This window comes from Telopea speciosissima, chromosome 8 (assembly GCF_018873765.1).
Source record: "Telopea speciosissima isolate NSW1024214 ecotype Mountain lineage chromosome 8, Tspe_v1, whole genome shotgun sequence".
Taxonomy (NCBI): Eukaryota; Viridiplantae; Streptophyta; class Magnoliopsida; order Proteales; family Proteaceae; genus Telopea; species Telopea speciosissima.
The window spans coordinates 41,073,457-41,092,936 of record NC_057923.1 but is presented as its reverse complement, the minus strand read 5'-3'; the positions used below and the strand labels follow the sequence as shown (position 1 = coordinate 41,092,936).

The 19,480-nt window shown below is 40.5% G+C and overlaps 1 protein-coding gene and 1 long non-coding RNA gene across 2 annotated transcripts in view; one reads left to right on the top strand and one right to left on the bottom strand.

Moving 5' to 3' along the window:
- Positions 1 to 163: 163 nt before the first annotated feature.
- Positions 164 to 17,863, bottom strand: LOC122672698. The gene is made up of 3 exons (XR_006334460.1): positions 17,854 to 17,863; positions 17,331 to 17,335; positions 164 to 204 (listed from the first exon to the last, which is right to left on the bottom strand). It is a non-coding gene; the product is annotated as an uncharacterized LOC122672698 (long non-coding RNA).
- LOC122672697 (protein SMG9-like) overlaps positions 1,438 to 19,480 on the top strand; it is an 80,548-nt gene continuing 62,505 nt past the window's right edge. The window contains exons 1-2 of the mRNA XM_043870171.1: positions 1,438 to 1,711; positions 1,809 to 1,917. Of these exons, the coding sequence (XP_043726106.1) occupies positions 1,508 to 1,711; positions 1,809 to 1,917 (313 nt within the window). The 5' untranslated portion in view covers positions 1,438 to 1,507. The remainder of the gene's footprint in view (positions 1,712 to 1,808; positions 1,918 to 19,480) is intronic.

The following is a 19,480-nucleotide window of genomic DNA, read 5'->3' as shown; positions in this document are numbered from 1 at the left end:
GGTAGAGTGAGTGCGTTAGTTAGGTATTTTTAGTGAAATCAACAAAAATGCCTCTTTACTCTTGGAAGTGGAAGAGATGTTGGCGATATTCAATTTCTTGAGGATCACTAACGAATTACTAACCAAACGACTGATACGGTACAATCTCTTCTCAATTTTCTTCCTCACTTTCCCGTTTCTGTAAGCGAACCCATCAAGACAAATCTCACATGGCATCTCCTCTGGAATCCTACCAATGGTGACCGGTAAGATGAGGCAATTACAGTGAAGCTTGATTTCCTGCTTTTTCACGTATCAGTGACTACCTCCATAAAATCCTTCAGGCCAGAGGTTTCCTTCCATGATTCGTACTGCTTGAAGTAGTTCAAGATTATTTCCCCCTTGGCTTTAACCATGTTGGTGGATCCCTTACTGATCAGCCCCCACCCAGATTTCTCGTTGCCATCGTAGGTGAACATTGCCTTGATCTCCTTCATTATTTGAGGGTTTCTCCCCTTTTGAGTAATTTTTTCCCCGATCCTGGTAAATCAACCAGATCCGGGTTAAGTAGCAAATGACTCAGTTTTCTTAAGGAAAAAAAAATGAATCTTTGTAGAGCATGATCAAGAGATTGTGGGGTTTGAAAGATGAAAAATCTGGAGGAGATTGAGGAAGTAAAGGAATTGAACCCGTGAAGGAGTGGATTCCGACAATTTTCTCGGCTGCGGACTATGGTGGGTGACACAGATCGGTACCTGTGAAAGATGAGAAGGTTGAGTCGTTGAGGGAGGGGAGGGAGATGCGATTAAGAAGTTCAGAACTTGGAGTGGTGATGGTGGGGGGTGGGGGTGGGGGTATGTAAAAGAAGACGATGATTTGGGGAAGATGAGGGCATTTTAGTCTTTTTAAATTTAAGCAAATAGGTTAGGGCAATTAGGTCTTTTCAAATTTTAGAAAAGATAGAAGAAAGGGTAGTTTGGTCATTTTATAGCATTTAATACCTGGTGTGGACTTAAATGGCATTTGGGGTGTAAAGCAGGAGTGGTACGTAGAATATTGAGGGGTGGTACGTGGAATATTGAACCGTTTAGGGGGGTACGAGGAATGTTGGGTGCATTCTAGGGATTACGTGTACTTTACCCTTTTTTTATTAAGGGATAAAGATTATACTAACGGCCTGGCAAAAGAGAGGTTTCATTTTAGGCAAAAGATTATCATTCCTTCTACCCCGAAAAAAAAAAAAGAAAAAAAGAAAAAAAAGAAAAAAAAGAAAAAAAAGAAAAAAAAGAAAAAGGAAAGAAAGAGTGACTTCACATTCCTACGCAGCATGCAGGCGTACATGGCTTTTAATTCGTGAGACATTATTTTTGCCAACGGTCTAGGGCCGAATCAGAGCGATCCTTATTCATTACCAATTTTCCATTTTTCGGTTGATTTGCATTCCAAACTGAAGTTGTAGTCTAGGTTCTTGAAGAACCAATTCAAACAAAGGTAGGATTTTGGCGCGGGATTTGGAGAAAGCTAATCAATGGCTGCAACTAGTGGGAGCAATGCTTTAAATCCATCATCTGCTCCTCCGAAAATACTCTTAGCGAAACCTGGTTTGAACCGTGTCGGCGGACCCGGTGGAAGCGAAGACGAATCTGTCACTCTTCGGTCTCGTCTACCACCTCCTGCGTCTCTTAATCTCCTCTCTGATTCTTGGGAATTTCACACTGATCGTATTCTTCAGGTCGGTTTATTGTGACCCCTCTTAATAAGCATTCCAGTGTTCCTTCCTATATGTGGAAAAGATTTAAGAAAGTTTTTTTCTTTTTCTTTTTTTGCAGTTCCTGACTGAGAACACTGATTTCACTGTTATTGGAGTAATTGGACCTTCTGGGGTGGGCAAATCGACCATCTTGAATGAGCTTTTTGGGTTCGATGCGACCTCGCCTGGTAAGGATCACTATTGGGTTTTCTCAAATTTATGTCAGGACACATTTTATTTATTGGTTCACTTGGCATCTTTTATTTTAACACAGATTGTTTGAATTAGACTATAAATCGGTCACCAATTGTTGTGATTGGGGAAGGGAAAAAGCAACAGTTTGAATCACTCATCTTTCAAGGAAAAGGGGGCAAAGGGTGATCAATTTGTAATTGTCTCATCTTTCACAGTTGTGGTTTGGGATTTAATCATAGTACTATATCTCGCGATATATCGGTATCTCGGGCCTACCGAGATATCCGAAATATCCGAGATATCGCGAAATATGACCGAAATATTGTATTTTTTCTGCAATATTTCGGGGGTCTATCTCGGGGGGTATTTGGCCATATCTAGGCCTGAAACTTCATGGACAGCCTTATTTAAGCTTAATAAACACATTTAAACCATAAAATTGTAAAAATGTGAATTCAAATTGGTGTTTTGGGCTTGCACCCTTGATTGACATACGGTCGCCGACCCTAATGTATAAATAGTTAAATACACATAGATTAATGAAATCACAACTTAAGTTACAAATTACAAGTGCTAAACTGCTAATAGTAGTTGCTGTGTCTCCCTGGATCAATCCCACTCATGCCTCGTTGGAGTCGACGTCCATTGCTCTCTGTTTGAAGGACATATGTGGACCATGGTATAGAATCGGAAAAGAAACGAGTGTAGTCATCCACAAGTGTCACGTGAATGGAATCATCAACATACTGTAGGTAACCTATCCTAGGATATAAACTAGGGTTACCAATCGATCCATCGTGAAGAAGATGATCCACGTGATATGATGTTGGCGCCGGCGCAGAGCGATGGCATTGGCTGCATGTATGGTGGTGAGGTTGGTAGCTAGGTCCGCTAGGGTATGTAAAGATGTTATCTACAAAACATGATCCAGTATGTCCCTAGGGATCGGGGTGTAGTCATAGTCCCTACCCCACTAAACGCCCATATGATGATGATCCATATCCATATCCACCGTAAGGTTGTGATGCACCATAATCCGATGCCAATGGAGTGGCATGTGCGTCAAAAGATGGGGCACGCCAATGTCCAATCGGTCCTCCCTCCCTATCACCCATACTCAAACCACCAACAGAGCTAGATAGGTTATCAATGTCCATGTGATCAGGTTGCAACTGTGTTTGTCGACTCCTACGCTTCCTGTTGTATGTATATAGGGGGCCTCTCGAGGGTGGGGGTGCGGGGGCACGTGCTCCGTGGTCCTTATCTTGTGTGGCATGATCAAACTGTGTCTCTCCAGTGAATCGAAGTGGCTCTACAGGTGCCGTATCCTGGGCCTCCTGGCCTACCACATAACGCTCTCGCATGCCGTCAAATTCTTCACCAGTATCACCACCACCAACATCACCACCACCAGCATTACCACCACCAAGATCACCATCACCACCACCAAGATCACCATCATCACCATCATCATCATTTGAGGACTTAGACCAGTCTTCATTATCGCAACATTGCCACGGTGGTGGAATGGTATGGGTGAGCTTCCTTGCATGTATCGACCCTCGTCGACCATATACTCGTCCACATCGCACCAATCTCGGAAGCTATCGTGGGGTCGGGCCTACCTCCCTCCTCATCCAACACTGGCTCACCTCTATCCCTTACCCAATCCACAATAGGGTCCTCATCGTCTGCAGTCGACTTGAAAGATGTCGGCTAGATCAATGGTGCCCCTCTGTCCCTCATGTCCCATGCGTATGTGTTGCGATTTCGACCTCAGTTGTAGTACACATACACCATGTCGGATAAATGTTGAGACCCCAATCATTGCGCCTCTTGGAGTGGATGAGTGCAAAGGTACTCCGGTTCCTCTCACAACCGGATGCGAGAACATGTTTGGGCGAGGACTTTAATTGCTATTCTTCTTAAGTTTTCAGCCGATTCCCCATACAACACCCACCATTCAGCTGCATTACAAGTTTACAACAAAAAAGACATGTGTCAAATGTTGTTTTAACTTTCAACTTTCAAATTTCAATACATATGTAATTTAAAACTTAAAAGAATTACCAGCATCACCACGTGCTCTGCCTTGTATTGCAGCCTCAGTTCCAAAACTTCCCAATGCATCCTTAAATACCTTGATCTACACCCATGTGGAAAATTAGTAAGTATTTCTTCACTACTTATTTGAAAGCATCAATAAGTTGAGTTTCCAAATGAACTCACTTCATTGTTGCAAATTGCTTGTAGTGCACCATCTGGCTCCAACTTCTTCACTACTTGTTTCACGCATCAATAAGTTGAGTTTCCAACCCAAGCCTATTGTTATATTGATACTTAGGGTTAAGTAGTATGCTGAAATATGACATATAGAATAGAGGTATTGTCAAATGCATAGGTAATTAGTAAATAATAATACTATGAATTAGTAAACATAAAACAAAGTTACTCACGCCTTGTGCAGTGGATGCATAAGTTGATTCTCATGAGCATTTATGATATCTAAGAAGTGTTTGCTACTGCGAGGAGCCACACTATAGACACTATCTTTCATCAAGTCTATTAGGCATATAGGATGGCATGGTTGGGCCCTTCAGAGCGGAGTCAGCAACATGTAGAACTTTAACTACTGGCTCTAAAACTTTCACCACTTTGCTTAGTTTGGTCCAGAAGTCCTCAGATGACATCGTTACTTGTGCTTCCCTCCCATTTGCGATCTTGGAACCCTTCCATTCAAACCACTCCTCGAAAGCAAACATGCTTCTCAGCCCGGCCTTCTTTGTCTCAATGCTTTTGAGGGCAATGTAGTTGGTGGCAAATCTTGTGATGCCAGGCCTAACCAAGTCACCCCCACATTTTTCCCTCAATAGATTGAGTGCATAGGAGTGGTTGTATACAAAGTTGGTCACTTGTCTTGCACTTTCAACCACAGTCTTCACCAACTTTAACTTTCCCATATCTTTTAGCATTAAGTCAATGCAATGGGCTGCACAAGGAGTCCAGAAGAGCCGGTACTTACTATTGTTCATCATCTTCTCACCGGTCGACTTGAAGTTACTTCCATTGTCAGTTCTAATACTGGACAACATTCTCAATACCCACATCTTTTTCCACTACTTCCTTTAACAATCAGTAAATATATTTTGCATCCTTTATCTCTTTGGATGCATCCAGCATTTGAGGAACACTGTCCTCCCATCACAATAAACCATGAAATTGATGATGGACTTTCTTGTAGGCCCAGTCCATCCATCTGCCATTATAGTCACCCCATATGTCTCCCACATATTCCTCATCTCACTAATGTACTCATCAATCTCACTCTTTTGTTGAGGTAGATAAACATTCATTACCTCATATGGGGTGGGGCCCTTGAATCCTGGGCAGCCTCTGCAATGGTATCTATCATGGTATCATAATGGGGGCCTTGTGCAGTGTTTGCTGGGATGGTATGGTAAAGCATCCACTTAGCTATTGATTCTTTAACCAATCCCTTCATCCCCTTCCATGCTCTTTTGATTCTGGGTTGACTGCTTCCTTTCTTCTTATGCAATTTAGGATCAGATGTTGATGGTGGTACTGGTACTGGTAGAGGTGTTGGGGCTACCCTCACACTTTGTGATCTTTTAAAAGGATTCAAAGTTCTAGAACCTCCAGAACTGCCAGCTCCTCCACTACCCCCTACTCTTTGTCTCTGCTGATCATCTTGAAAACTTACTCTACTCCTTGAAACAGTCCGCCTAAAATCCCTAGCCTCCTCTGCTGTTTGTATGTCATTAGGTACTGCAATGTCATTATCATCATCAGAGGAGTCATCATCATCATCATCATCATTGTATCGTCTTCCTCCTCCCATCGAACTCCTCACTGTATCCTCAAGTTATTCTCTTATCCTTTGCTTGTCAGCCTTCCTCTTCTTTCTTCCCCTCAAACTATCACCAATCTCCCTGGCTACTTCAGTAGGGACCATATGACAACCTACTACATCTTTAGATCCTACAGTCAGATGTTGTTTAAGTCTACTGGACCCACCTCCCATAAATTGCATGTGACAATAGTTACATATAGATTTTCTCTTATCCCCATCAATGGGAGTACCATGTAACCATGCAATGTCACCCCTATGCTGGCTGGTTGGTCTCTCTTGTTCCCTCTGTTCTCTTTGTTCCTTCCGCCCCCTTTGTTGACTACTTTCCCCCACCTTTTGCTTGCCCTTCGCACGTTGTCTATCACGATCCGCCATAATGATACTTGTTTACTGCAATGTAAGTAACACAAATAATTAAAAGACTTAATGTAGATGCACTTCAATTGACACTTTTAGATTACTAATACACTTGTATAGTTATTTAATATTTTTCCCCTAACCCTTATATTTTTCACATAATTAAAACGAATTTTTTATATATAATGTTAATATAAGTATTGACCTAACACAACAAAACAAAAAATTAGTAAACATAATATACATGTAATGCATCTCAAAACATATAGAAATAACTTTCATATTTTTTCATTATTTTTTAAACTTAAAACTCATATTTTTCCTTATTTATTTCTGTTTTTTTAATTTTTTATATATTTTTCTTAATTTTCAAAAATTAAAAGAATTATTTAAGAGCAGAAAAATAAATCCGACACTGTGAAGCCGTAGATCGGCCATTGGTGTCTAACATATATTTAATTCATTACCATCTAAGTCATATTACCCCTAATTATTTCCTATTTTAGTTGTAGGAAAATGAATTTTTTAAAACCAGAAAAAAAATAAAAAAAATACATATGGGAAAAAATTTCGACACCGTGAGGCTGTAGATCGGCCTCCGGTGTCTAACATATATTAATATCATCAACATCCAACAACATTTGTATAAAGTATTTAAAAAAAAAAATAGTTTTAGAGAAATAGAATTTACCTTAAATAATGAAAATAGGCTTGGATGATGAGCTTAGATGACCCTCCGACGTCTTCCCGGCGACAAGGAGCTTCAACAATGCTTGGATGAGGCTTGGAAGGGAGGAAGAAAAGCAAAAAATGAGGAAGAAGAGAGAAAAATTGATTTTCAGCAGCTCTCGGTCGAAATATCGACCAAGAGCTGCGAAATATGGTATAAAAGGGGCCTTAGTGTGACACTATTTGTCACTTTTTCAATATCTCGCGATATATCGTGAGATCCACGATATATCGTCGATATCTCACGATATATCGACGAGATATTGTATTTTTTTGTTTCGGAAGTGTTTCGTATCTCGGACATGTCGAGATTTACGAAATATGGCGATATATCGCCGATATATCGCAAGATTTTATACCATGGATTTAATCAGCCCTACATTCAAAATCAGTAAGAAGGTATTGAATCATCATAGCATTAGCAAGCTTCAACGCATAAAAAATGGCTTATAGAGTAAAGGAACTAAAATGTTGATTTTCCTCCTCTTTAGGGGAAAATATATAGGCTACCAAAGCATGCCACTCAAATGATGCATTGATTCATCTGAATTAAGATGGCATATGCCAACGTCTGATTTGAAGCATGTACACCATCTGCAACATAAGAGGTTCTGAAAGGTTTAATTGGAGAGTTTGGAAGGTAATTTACCTTAATTTCAGAAATAGTTGGTGATTGAACTGTAATTGAACCCACATTGCTCATGGTTGAGCTACAAAACATTAACCATTTTTTTCCTTCCTCTTTTTTGTGAGGTCGGGGTGGGGTTTGCAATGGAAGCCTCAGAACATGATTTCAAAATTATTTTAATTTTATGTTTAGCTTCACACTTCACAAGTTTTATCTGTTTCAAATACTCTCCACTTGCACAGAGAGTCGGTCATCGGTGGCAAATTTTGAGGTTAACCCATATTTCCAAGGAGAGAAAGAGTCTCTAATATCTTGATTTAGAATCTTACCTATAAATCACTTATATATTGTCAATGTTGTTTTGGAAGTTCTTATTTTATAGTATATATCTATCCATAGAACACAATCTGTCACACCCCGCTTTCCAACAACCAGGGTAGTGTGACTAGGATGCACACATGCACCACAACATCCCCAGGATCTCAGAAGTAGTAGTTAGCCCTCACAGTCCCTACCCAACATATTTATAATCGAAGCAACAGAAAATAAAATATAACGGAATACATCAGAGTACAGAAGCTAATTTGTGATAATATATACATAGCTGTGTGAGAGTTATCCTTTAAACATCCAAATTTCCATCCAGACATAAGTAATATTTAAATTCAAATTATTGCATCACAAAGTATAATCGAAAGTAAAGTTAGGGCCAAGCCCACCAAATACATCTCAAATTGAAATAAAATAAAATAGCTCTTGAGGATCCTATCCTCGAGTCACCGTGCCCCATAGGCACACTCATCACATCCACAATCGGCTCTGTGTCCATCGGACTCTAGAACCCACTAGTCATCATCATGATCAATCATATCCACAACATCATTAGTACCCACCGGCATAGCATGTCCTGCATCAGAATCTAAAAGAAAAGGTATACATGTGGTATGAGCTTCACTAAGCATATCAAGTGAATTAGAACATACAAGCATACACAAATAGTCCATGAATGCAAAGCATAAGATGCATTGATTCATTTTATTATTATCCAACTAACAACGAATACTAAGTCCGGGTATAATGCTACTATAACACTTAGGCTGCATCCCTGGTCCGAAGACGGCGAAACCCAACAATGTCTTGCAGTATCGGACTCCTTAAGAGATTGTCCACAAACCCCTTTGTCATACCCTGTCTTAGCGTTTGGTTCCGAAGAAATGGTCGGAACCCGAACTCGGTCTGCTTCCGGAAGAACTCTCATCGTACAACAGATATGGTATCTCGACAAATCTCATCAAGCTTACCACGTGGCTTGTCCAACACCTGACCCCCTGTTGGAAAGGGTTTGTAGCTCAAGGTTATTCCAATCTAACCAAGATGCATCTATCATGTTCATGAGTCGCATGCATACGTATATGTCTAGGGGCCGAGATCATGGTACCGGTATTCCCATCAGCCACACCATCCTCCCGTCTCCCCTAATGTAGAAATATACATGCTAAGTTCGAGGACTATCGTACCGGTATTACCCAACGGCCACATTGTAACCTGTTTCCAACTTAAAATAACATGCAAAATCTTCAAACACATGGCAATCACGAGCCCGACATTTCCCTCAGCTCCCGGATCCCATTTCTCTTACATGATACATTTCCATTCATAGCATAATCAAATCAAGCATGTAACAATTAAAGTAATCCATCAATATACGATGAGTAAACATTGAATATAATAAGATTACAATATAATCAAACATATAGAGTGCATGTCCTAGAGATGCTACTAAAACATACATAATGAGAGTAAAACACACAATTATTTATAATGCATGAGATGCAACACACAAACCAAATGGTATAGAAACACTCTTCAAATTAAATCAATCTAACCCACTTACTTAGTCTCTTAGACTTAGAGAATTAATCCCACGATTTGTTTCCCAAAGGTAGCCGCACGGCCTTACTGGGGGTTTGAGTAAGTCCTAAATAATAAATGTATAAATGTAAATTAATTACAAATACCCCAGGAAAAATACCCAAAAGTGTTCCTTATATAGTCATTGGTTTTGCCCAAAAGGGTTGGGGATGAACAAGGGCACAAAGGGCAAGAAGTAGGTGCAGCAGTGCCTAAAATAGGCAGGGGTGGCAGATGGAGCGGCTGATGATGATCTGCCGCCTGGGATCAGCCGCCCCAAGCCAGATTTGCTGAATTTCAGCTTGGCTTGGTTGCATGCCATCCCAAGCATCAAGGTAGCTCGGGTAATGATCCCTACACCTTCCAACGAGTCTATTAAATCCAAAGAATACATCCAATTGATGGGGGGAGGGATTTGGTAATGGTTCCAATGCTTGGAAAACCAAATTGAATAAAAAACCATCAATGATTTATGGGGTTTTGCATACCTTGAGCTGGAGAGGGTAGAATAGAGTCTAGAACTTTAAATGGATTACTAATTAGGTTAACTACAAAAGCATTCTAGGTTTCCAAAGTCAAATCCCAAATCAATATCTAATAATGGAGGAATTGAAAGAAATAGGAAGAACTAAGCAAACCTTGAAGATCTAAGGCAAGAGGGAGTGAACCAGCTGTGCTCCCTTCCTTCTTCCCCTCATCCTCCCTTTTTCTCCTTCTACAGCTCCTTCCCACGAATTTGGTAATGTGGCTGAGAGAAAAGGGGTTTTAGAAGCTTATTTCCATAAATAAACAGGTTATACTAGGGCCTGGTGGTTGGTCTATGGAAACCCCAACTTAAAGTGCATTATTCTCACATTATGACCATGTAAACCCCTCAACATGGCCCCACAAAGTATGAAAGGGCATGAGAGTGTCCCATAGCACCTAGGGTTATAGATTAGGTTTACATCAGGGCCAAGTGGATCCCATTGCACAAAGATGCTGTTTTAAGGCCTTTTGAGGATGTGAGGCAGATGGGGCAGCTGATGAGGTTCTGCCGCCCCCATAGGCGGCTGACGGGGATCTGCTGCCCCCATAGGCAGCTGATACAGTAGAATGGTTATTTATAGGCCCCAAAGTCAGCCAGTGAGTCCAGTCATAGTTCGAGAACTCGCGAGATCTCGTCGAGTTTCTCGGTTTTTTGAAATCCTGGGACGAGATTGCCTACGAGTCTCAAAATGTCAATATCTTGCCAAGATTTCGGCGAGATCTCTGTGAGATCTCGGTTTGACATAGGAAAATGCCCATATAGGTCCTTTATATGAATGCCAGATCTCGAGATCTTGCTGGAAATTCTTGGTATACAGACACCTATCTATGCTAGGAACCAAGTCAGACAAGACAGACACTTATTTATTGGGTGGTCTCATGGTAAAGACTGGTTGAATGATTATATAGCCTTTAACAGCCAAATTTTATCTTCAAATTTATGACAGTATAGATTAGTAATTTTAAGGATGAATTTTTTATTTTGTGGGCATAGTTTTCGACAAAGATCTTAAGAATGATGTAGTAGACATTAGAAGATTTGGGAATAGAATCCTATCTATTAAGCTGGTGCTAGACAACGAGATTATCAACATAGTTAGCGCGTACACGCCCCAGGCAGGATTAGATGAGAGTGTCGAATTACAATTCTGGGAACACATGGATGGTTTAGCGCATGGTTTTGGTCAATGAGAGAAAATTATTATCGGAGGTGACCTTAATGGATATGTGGGCAGAGATTGTAGAGGATATGATGAGGTTCATGGAGGATATGGAGTTGGGGAGAGAAATGAAGAAGGGATCTTAGTGCTAGACTTTGCGATAACGTTTGATTTGTGCATTGCAAATACCTTTTTTAAAAAGAGATATGAACATTAAATTACCTACAAGAGTAGACAACATGCAGGCCAAATAGAATTCTTCCTTACTAGAAGATCTGACATATTATTATGTAAGGATTGTAAGGTTATACCAAGAGATAGCTTAACTGCCCAACATAGATTGGTGGTCTTGGATATGTACCTCGGTATGAGGCAACTTAAAAAGGCCAAACAGGTTTTTCCTAAGATAAGATGGGTGCGACTCATAGTTGTCATGGTGGCATGGCGGTCTAAGGTGGTGGAGGCCTATCTAAGCGCTTAGGCAGTAAAGCGGCCCCCTAAGCGGTAAAAGCGGTCTAGTGTTAATTTTCCCCCTCCCTCCTTCCCCACCCCCCAAACACTCTAATACATGATGGCATGATGCATCATAGTATCATATCTTAAAGAAATAGCAGTTGTTAGTACTATAGAGAAGAAGAAGCAGCAGCAGTCAACCAATAAAAACACAAGAACAGAGAAGAAGCGGCAACAACAGCAGTAGGATGTTAGTGCGTTACAGAGAAGCAGCAGGCAGCAGTTAACCATGTTACCAAGCCAAAAAAGAAAAAAGCAACATAGAAGAAGCAGGAGAAGCAGAAGAAGCATAGAAGTTACAGACTTAAAAAAAAAAAAAAGCAGCAGCAGTAGGCATTACAGGCTACAGAGAAGAAGAAGAAGCAGAAGAAGTATAGAAGTTACCAAGCCAAAAAAAAAAGGAGAGTTACTGTTACAGACTACACTCTACAGAGAAGAAGAAGCATAGAAGTAGAACTATAGAAGTTGACAAGCAAAAAAAAAAAAAGAGAAGAAGTTACCGTTACAGACTTCAGAGAAGAAGCATCATAGAACTATAGAAGTTACCAAGCAAAAAAAAAAGAAGAGAAGATCAGAAGAAGTTACTGTTAAAGAGAAGAAGAAGCATAGGGAGTAGAGAGTAGAGACTTACCTTGCCGTAAAGGTAGGAGGAGGAGGAAGCTTCGCCTTTTGCCTGAGTCGAGTTGCTATTGCCGGAGCCGGAAAGGAAGGAGGAAGGTCGCACAACCTTTTGCGTAGAGGAGTTGAGGGTTTTAATTTCTTAGAGAAAAAGTTATAGGCTTTTAGCCTTTTACGTTTTAACTTTTAGGGATTTTAGATTTTTAGTTGTAAAGGCTATTTATTCCATGTAGCAGACTAGCAACATACGTGAGATAATTATACACCAACCAATGCCAATTAAACAAAAAGAATAATATATAATTGCATGAAAAAAATAAAAAAACAAATACACACTCCATATTGGCGTTCGCCTTTCCCTCATGGCATGCCAAGGCGTCGCTTTAACCGCCTTGGCGATGCCTAGATGGTTAAGTCGGCCGCCATTCACGAGTTTTGTTAAGCGTAGGCTCGCTTAATATATGGATTTCCGCTTGGACGCCAAGGCGGCGCCTAGGCAACGCCTTGACAACTATGGTGCGACTACAAGGAACTCTCCTAGAGTCATTTACCGATAAAGTAGTTTTACAAGGAAGGTGGGATTTTGAGGGCGATACCAACGAGATGTGGATTGAGATGACAACTTGTATTAAGATGGTTGCTAAGGAAGTTCTAGGGTTTTCCAAGGGTATGCGTATGGGTCCTAGAGAGACTTGGTGGTGGGTTGACGAGGTCCAAGCAGCCATTAGAACTAAGAAAGTTTGTTTTAAGACCTGGCAAAAGGACTAACGTGGCAGAGGATAAAGTGAGATACTATGTCGCCAGAAAAGAAGCTTGGAAGATTGTGGGGAAAGCAAGAGCGAAGAAATATGATGACCTTTATAAAAAACTTACTACTAAGGAAGGGAAAAATTTGATCTATCAGATAGCTAAAATAAGAGAAAGAAAGAGTAGAGATTTGGACCATGTTAGATGCATTAAAAGCGAGAATGGTAGAGTACTATTACGGGATGCGGACATTTTGGAGAGATGGGGTGAATATTTTTACAATCTACTTAATGGAGCTACCTTGACTGATAGAATGGATTCGGAAGTTGAGAGGAATAACCCTGAAGCCAACACTTGTCATGGACTTCTACAACAAGTTAGCGAGGCCGAAGTTAAAGAGGCCCTATGAAAGATGAGGTTAGGTAAAACCCCAGGACCGGATGAGATCCCAATTGAAGTATGGAATAGCCTAGGAGTATGGGGGGTATCTTGGCTAACCAAGCTGTTTAACAATATTTTGAGTACAACGAAAATGCCAAATGATTGGAGGAGAAACACTGTAGTTCTAATTTATAAGAACAAAGGTGATATTTAGAACTACAATAACTATAGAGGCAGTAAACTAATGAGTCATACCATAAAGCCATAGTTCGAGAACTCGTTTCGTTTCGGTATTTCGAGCTGACCGAAATATTCGAAATTTTGGATATTTCGGTCGAAATATTGTATTTTTTCTGGTATGTTTCGATAGGTCATTTCGGTGGGTTTTAGGCCAAGTTAAGGCCTGAAACTGCATGGAAACCCTATTTTAGGTTATATAAACACATTTAAATTTTCAAATTGCAAAAATAGTCACCCAAAATGGTGTTTTGGATGTGCACCATTGATTGGCAACGTACGGTCGAACCCTAATGTATAACTTAGTTAATTACACATTTACACATACACATTGTACATTAAACAAGTAAATTGACTTGGAACTAAGTTGGAAACATAATGACTCATAAGTTAAGTCATAAATCATAATATTAAGGACATAAGACATCAAGTCAATAACAAGTTAACAAATAACAACTTAAGAGTTAAGATTTAAGAAGATGATATCAAACATTCCAAATCACAATATGTCAATATCCCCAATTGTCCCCTACAAGGCTACAAGTCAAGTAGTCAACTAGTCATCATTCATCTCAAATGTTTACAAATTTGCTAATAATAACTACTCTGCCGTCCAGGATCAACCCCACTCATGGTCCGCTGGAGCCGATGTGTATTGCTCTCCGACTGTAGGACAAATGCATGCCACGTCATAGTCTGGGAGAAGAAGCGAGTGTAGTTATCCATAGTGGCCATGCAAACTGCATCATCAACATGCTAAAGGTAACCTATCCTAGGATATAGGTCACCAAACTGTGAAGAAGTACTACCCACTGATCCACTATAATATGAGTCATATGACGGCTCTGGGAGCATGTACGGATTATACGGTTGCGGCTGGTGGGTTGGGTAGCCAGTGTAGGAAAAGAAGTCATGCATAAAAGACGATCCACTATATCCTTGTGAGTGGGAGTCATACTCAAAACTGGGAATAGGCTGCTGCCCCCAAGGGTACTGTCCAGAATGCCCTTCGCCACATGGATGTGAATGAGATGAACCATGCTCTGATTGTGCTGGAGATGGGCTGCTGTCTACATGAAAAGGTGGGGCATGGAAATGCCCACTCGATCTACTGTCTATATCGCCAATACTCAGTCCACCAATAGAGCCAGATAGGGCATCAATGTCCATAAGCTCAGCCTGCCTACTAGTACCACTACCACGACCACCAGGACGGGATTGGCCACTCTGCTTTCTCGAGTAGGTCGAGGTGGACGATGTGGGCCGTGTGGTTGGTGTGGGGCCGGTGGGGGCACAGATTGCCTCTTGCTGCTCTTGTACCACAAACGGGACTCAAGTTCCCTCATATGCTTGACCACCATCACCATCATCATCACGTCCATCATTACCTTCATCATCACCTCCATCATCACCATCTCCACCAGGACCACCACCACCATCTCCACCACCACCATCTCCACCAGATGACATAGACCAATCTTCATCCTCCTCATCAACACCACAAGTAGACTGGAACGGTATGGGTGACGCATCCCGTGCATGTACCTCACCCTCTGCAGCCATGAAGTCATCCACATTAGCTTCTATGTGTTCAGCTATCATGGGGTCAGGTCTACCTCCAAGCTGATCTAACACTGGCTCACCTCTATCCCTCACCCAATCAGCAATAGGATCTTCATCATCTGACTCCACCTGGAAAATGTCGGCGAGATTGATATTTTCCCTGATACCCTCTTGTCCCATGCGTATGTGTTGCATCTTCAACCTCAAATTATAATGCACATACACCAAGTCAGAGAGACGTTCAAAACCCAATCTATTTCTCCTCTCGGAGTGGATGAGAGAAAATGTACTCCAATTCCGTTCACAGCCAAATGCTGAACATGTCTGGGAGAGAACCTTGATTGCTATTTTTCTTAAATTGTTTGCCGAACCCCCATACAACACCCACCATTCAGCTGCATTACAACAAAAGAAACATGTCACCTTCATTTCAAAAGAATAAGATATTGAATTGAGTAATGACTAATGAAATAATGACTAATGAGTATCGGCATCACCGCGTGTCCGGTCTTGCTGTGCAGCTTCGGTTCCAAAACTTCCCAATGCATCCCTAAAAGTGTTCAACTATAATCATTTGGAAAATATTTAAAATTAGTAATGACTCGTTACTATTTAGTATTGAATTGAGTAATTCCAAATGAATTATAACTTATAAGACTCACCTCATTGTTGCATATCGCCTGTAATTTACTATTCGGCTCCAACTTGGCAACTACTTCTTTGATTGCGTCAATAAGACTATTATTCAACCCAAGCCTATGACTGTATTGGTACTTGGGGTTCAAATAATATGCTGAAATTGACATTACATATTGACTAGTTAGTAATATATCCTTCAAATTAACTTTAAAAGATGTAATTGCATAAAAAACAAAGAGTGTACACTCACCAGCCTTATGCAGTGGATGCATAAGTTGATTTTCCCAGCGCTCCTTGATAATTTTGAGAAAGTGTTTGCTACCTCGTGGATTTGCATTGTAAACACCTTCATTCATCAAGTCTATGGCAGCATATAGATGTGGCATGGTTGGTCCCTTGATAGCAGAATCAACTATATGCAAAACCTTGACCACTGGGTCCAGAAGTTGTACCACTTTATGCAACTTAGACCAAAAGTCATCTGATGAAATTGTAGCTTGTGCTTCCCTACCACCATGGGTATTGGACCCATTCCAGTTGAACCAGTCTTCAGAAGCAAACATTGATCTCAGTCTAGATTTCTTGGTTTCTAAACTCTTGAGTGCAATGTAGTTGGTGGCGAATCTAGTTATGCCTGGCCTCACTAAGTCACCCCCACACTTCTCCCTCAAGAGGTTTAGTGCAAACCCATGGTTGTAGACAAAGTTGGTCATTTGCCTTGCCTTTTCCACATGTTGTACCAATTTGACCTTTCCCATGTCCTTCAACAAGAGGTCTATACAATGGGCAGCACAAGGAGTCCAAAACAAGCGGTACTTATTGTTTTGCATCAACCTCTCACGGCACTCTTGTAGTTGCTTCCGTTGTCCATTACAATTTGGACAACGTTCCCCACTCCTACATCTTCTACCACTTCCTTCAGCAATTTGTAGATATACTTTGCATCCTTTTTCTCCTTGGATGCATCAACAGACTTCAGAAAGACTGTCCTCCCATCACAATGCATCATAAAGTTGATGATGGGCTTTCTTATAGGACCAGTCCAACCATCACACATTATGGTTACCCCATAGTTCTCCCACAACCCCCTCATTTCATTGATGTAGTCTTCGAGCTCTCTCTTCTGTTGGGGCAAATAGACATTCATAATCTCATATGGGGTGGGCCCCTTATACCCTGGGCCAGCCTCAGCAATGGAATTTATCATAGTCTGATAAAAGGGGCCTTGTGCTGTGTTTGCTGGGATGGTATGGTATAACATCCACTTAGCTATAGATTCCTTCACCATCCCCTTCAGATTTTTCCATGCTCCCTTGATTTTTGGTTGTTTGTTGCCTTTCTTTCTATAAACACCAGGTGCTTGGTGAAGTGCTGGGTCATCTTGTGGTGGTCGAGGCGGAGGGGGAGCTGCCCTCGTACTCTGTGATCTCCTAAAGGGATTAGGCAACCCACCGCCTCCACTTGTACCTGCTCCTCCACTACCACTAGCACCAGCTCTAGAGGTACTAGCTCCTCCACTACCACCTACTCTCTGTCTCTCGACTCTCTCCTGATCCTCATGATAATTGGCTCTGCTCATCATCTGTGCTCGTCTCCAATCCCTAGCCTCTTGCTCAGTCTCTATATCATCAGGAATATAGACATCATCACTGTCATCATCATCATCATCACGATGGCTTGATTGGCCTCCCGCTATACACCTCACTCACTGCTTCCTCAGGATCTACTTTTGCCTTCTCCCTCTGAGCCTTCCTCTTACTCCCTCCTTTCATGTAATCAATGACAGCCCTAGATACCTCCACAGGGACCATATGACATGCGACCACTTCAGGAGAATTCCCAGCTAGATGTTGTTTGAGTCTAGTGGCACCACCTCCCAAAAACTGCATGTAACAATAGTTGTAGTGGGATTTTCTTTTATCCCCATCAATTGGAGTGCCATGCAACCATGCAATGTCACCCCTAGTGCGCTTGGGTGTGCTCCCCTCCCCCTGGGTCTGGGCCGGTTGCCTCTGCCCCTCTTGCCTCTGGCTCTGTCGTTTACCACGGTTCGTCATAATCAGACTAGTTTACTGCTGCATGAATAAAAGACAATTCATTAATCACTGAAGCACATCAATTCTTTTAGTTTAAAATTTTAAATGTTTAAGAATTAAGATTTAAGAGCACTAACACAAGTATATAAGTATATAACTATTTAGTATTTTTCCCCTAACCCTCATATTTTTCTCATATTTAAAAACAATTTTTAAAAATATTTTTCAAATAAATATTGGCCTAGCACAACAAAATCTAAAAGATATGTAAATAGGCAGCAAATAAGAAGTATGTACAATTTACTTTTATATTTTTCAGTAATTTTAAAACAAAAACCTCATATTATTTCTTATTTTTTGCTATTTTTTTGAATTTTTTAAATATTTTTCATAATTTTCAAAAATTAAAATAACTAATTATTGGCAGAAAAATATTTTTGACACCATGAGGCCATAGATCGGCCAATGGTGGCTAACATATATTTAATTCATCACCATACAATATACATAACCCCTATTATTTTTTGATTTTTGTTGTAAATAAATCCAATTTTTGAAGTAGAAAATAAATAAATAATATATATACCAAAAAAAAATTTCGACATCGTGAAGTCGTAGATCAGCTTCCGGTGTCTAACATATATTTATTTCATCACAAGCAAACATATTGATCAAGCATTTCCTTAAAAAAAATCTATTTTGAGAATATGGTTTTACCTGAAATAGTAGAAAGGCTTCACAGAATCACAGATGTGCTAAGAAGTTTGTTCTCCAAGTGATTCCGGCGTAGATGCTGCAAGGATTCAAGTGGGAAGTGGAAGATTGAAGAAGAAATAAGCAAAAACCTTAAAAAACCAAGCAAAAGAGGAAAAATGCTATGTTTCTCAGTCTCGGTCGAAATTTCGACCGAGACTATCGAAACATGGTATTTTATATAAAGCATTTTCTCGAGATTTTTGAAATCTCGCGAGATTTTTAAATATCTCGAAATCTCGAGAATTTCGATCGAAATTTAGTATTTTTTTGATTCGAGGGGTCATTTCGTTTGGAGGGGGTCGAAATTCTCGAAATTCTCGATCGAGATTTCGCGAGATTTTGAACTATGCATGAAGCTATGAGAGAAAATAATTGAAGCACACCTAAGAAAAGAAACTGATATATCGGAGAACTAATTTGGTTTTATGCCTGGCTGATCCACGACTGAAACTATTTACCTTCTAAGGAGGCTTGTAGAAATTTTTAGAGCTTACAAAAGGAATCTCTATATGGTTTTTATTGACCTAGAAAAGGCGTATGATAGAGTTCTTAGAGAGCTCATTTGGCATGTATTAGGGAAGAGAAGGAGCTCAAGTAACTATGTGGATGTAATTGAGGACATGTATGAGGGTGTGATGACAAGTGTCATAACTATGGAGGGCCAAAGTAGTGAATTCCCATTTACAATTGGGTTATACCAAGGATCAGCTCTAAGCCTTTATTTGTTTGCACTCATCATGGATGATTAACCAGGCATATCCAAGATGAGGTCCCTTGGTGTATGTTTTCCGCTGATGATATTGTTTTGATAGACGAGGCAGTAGAGGGGATTAACGCAATGCTAGAGTTATGGAGATCTTGCTTGGAATCAAGAGGTTTTAA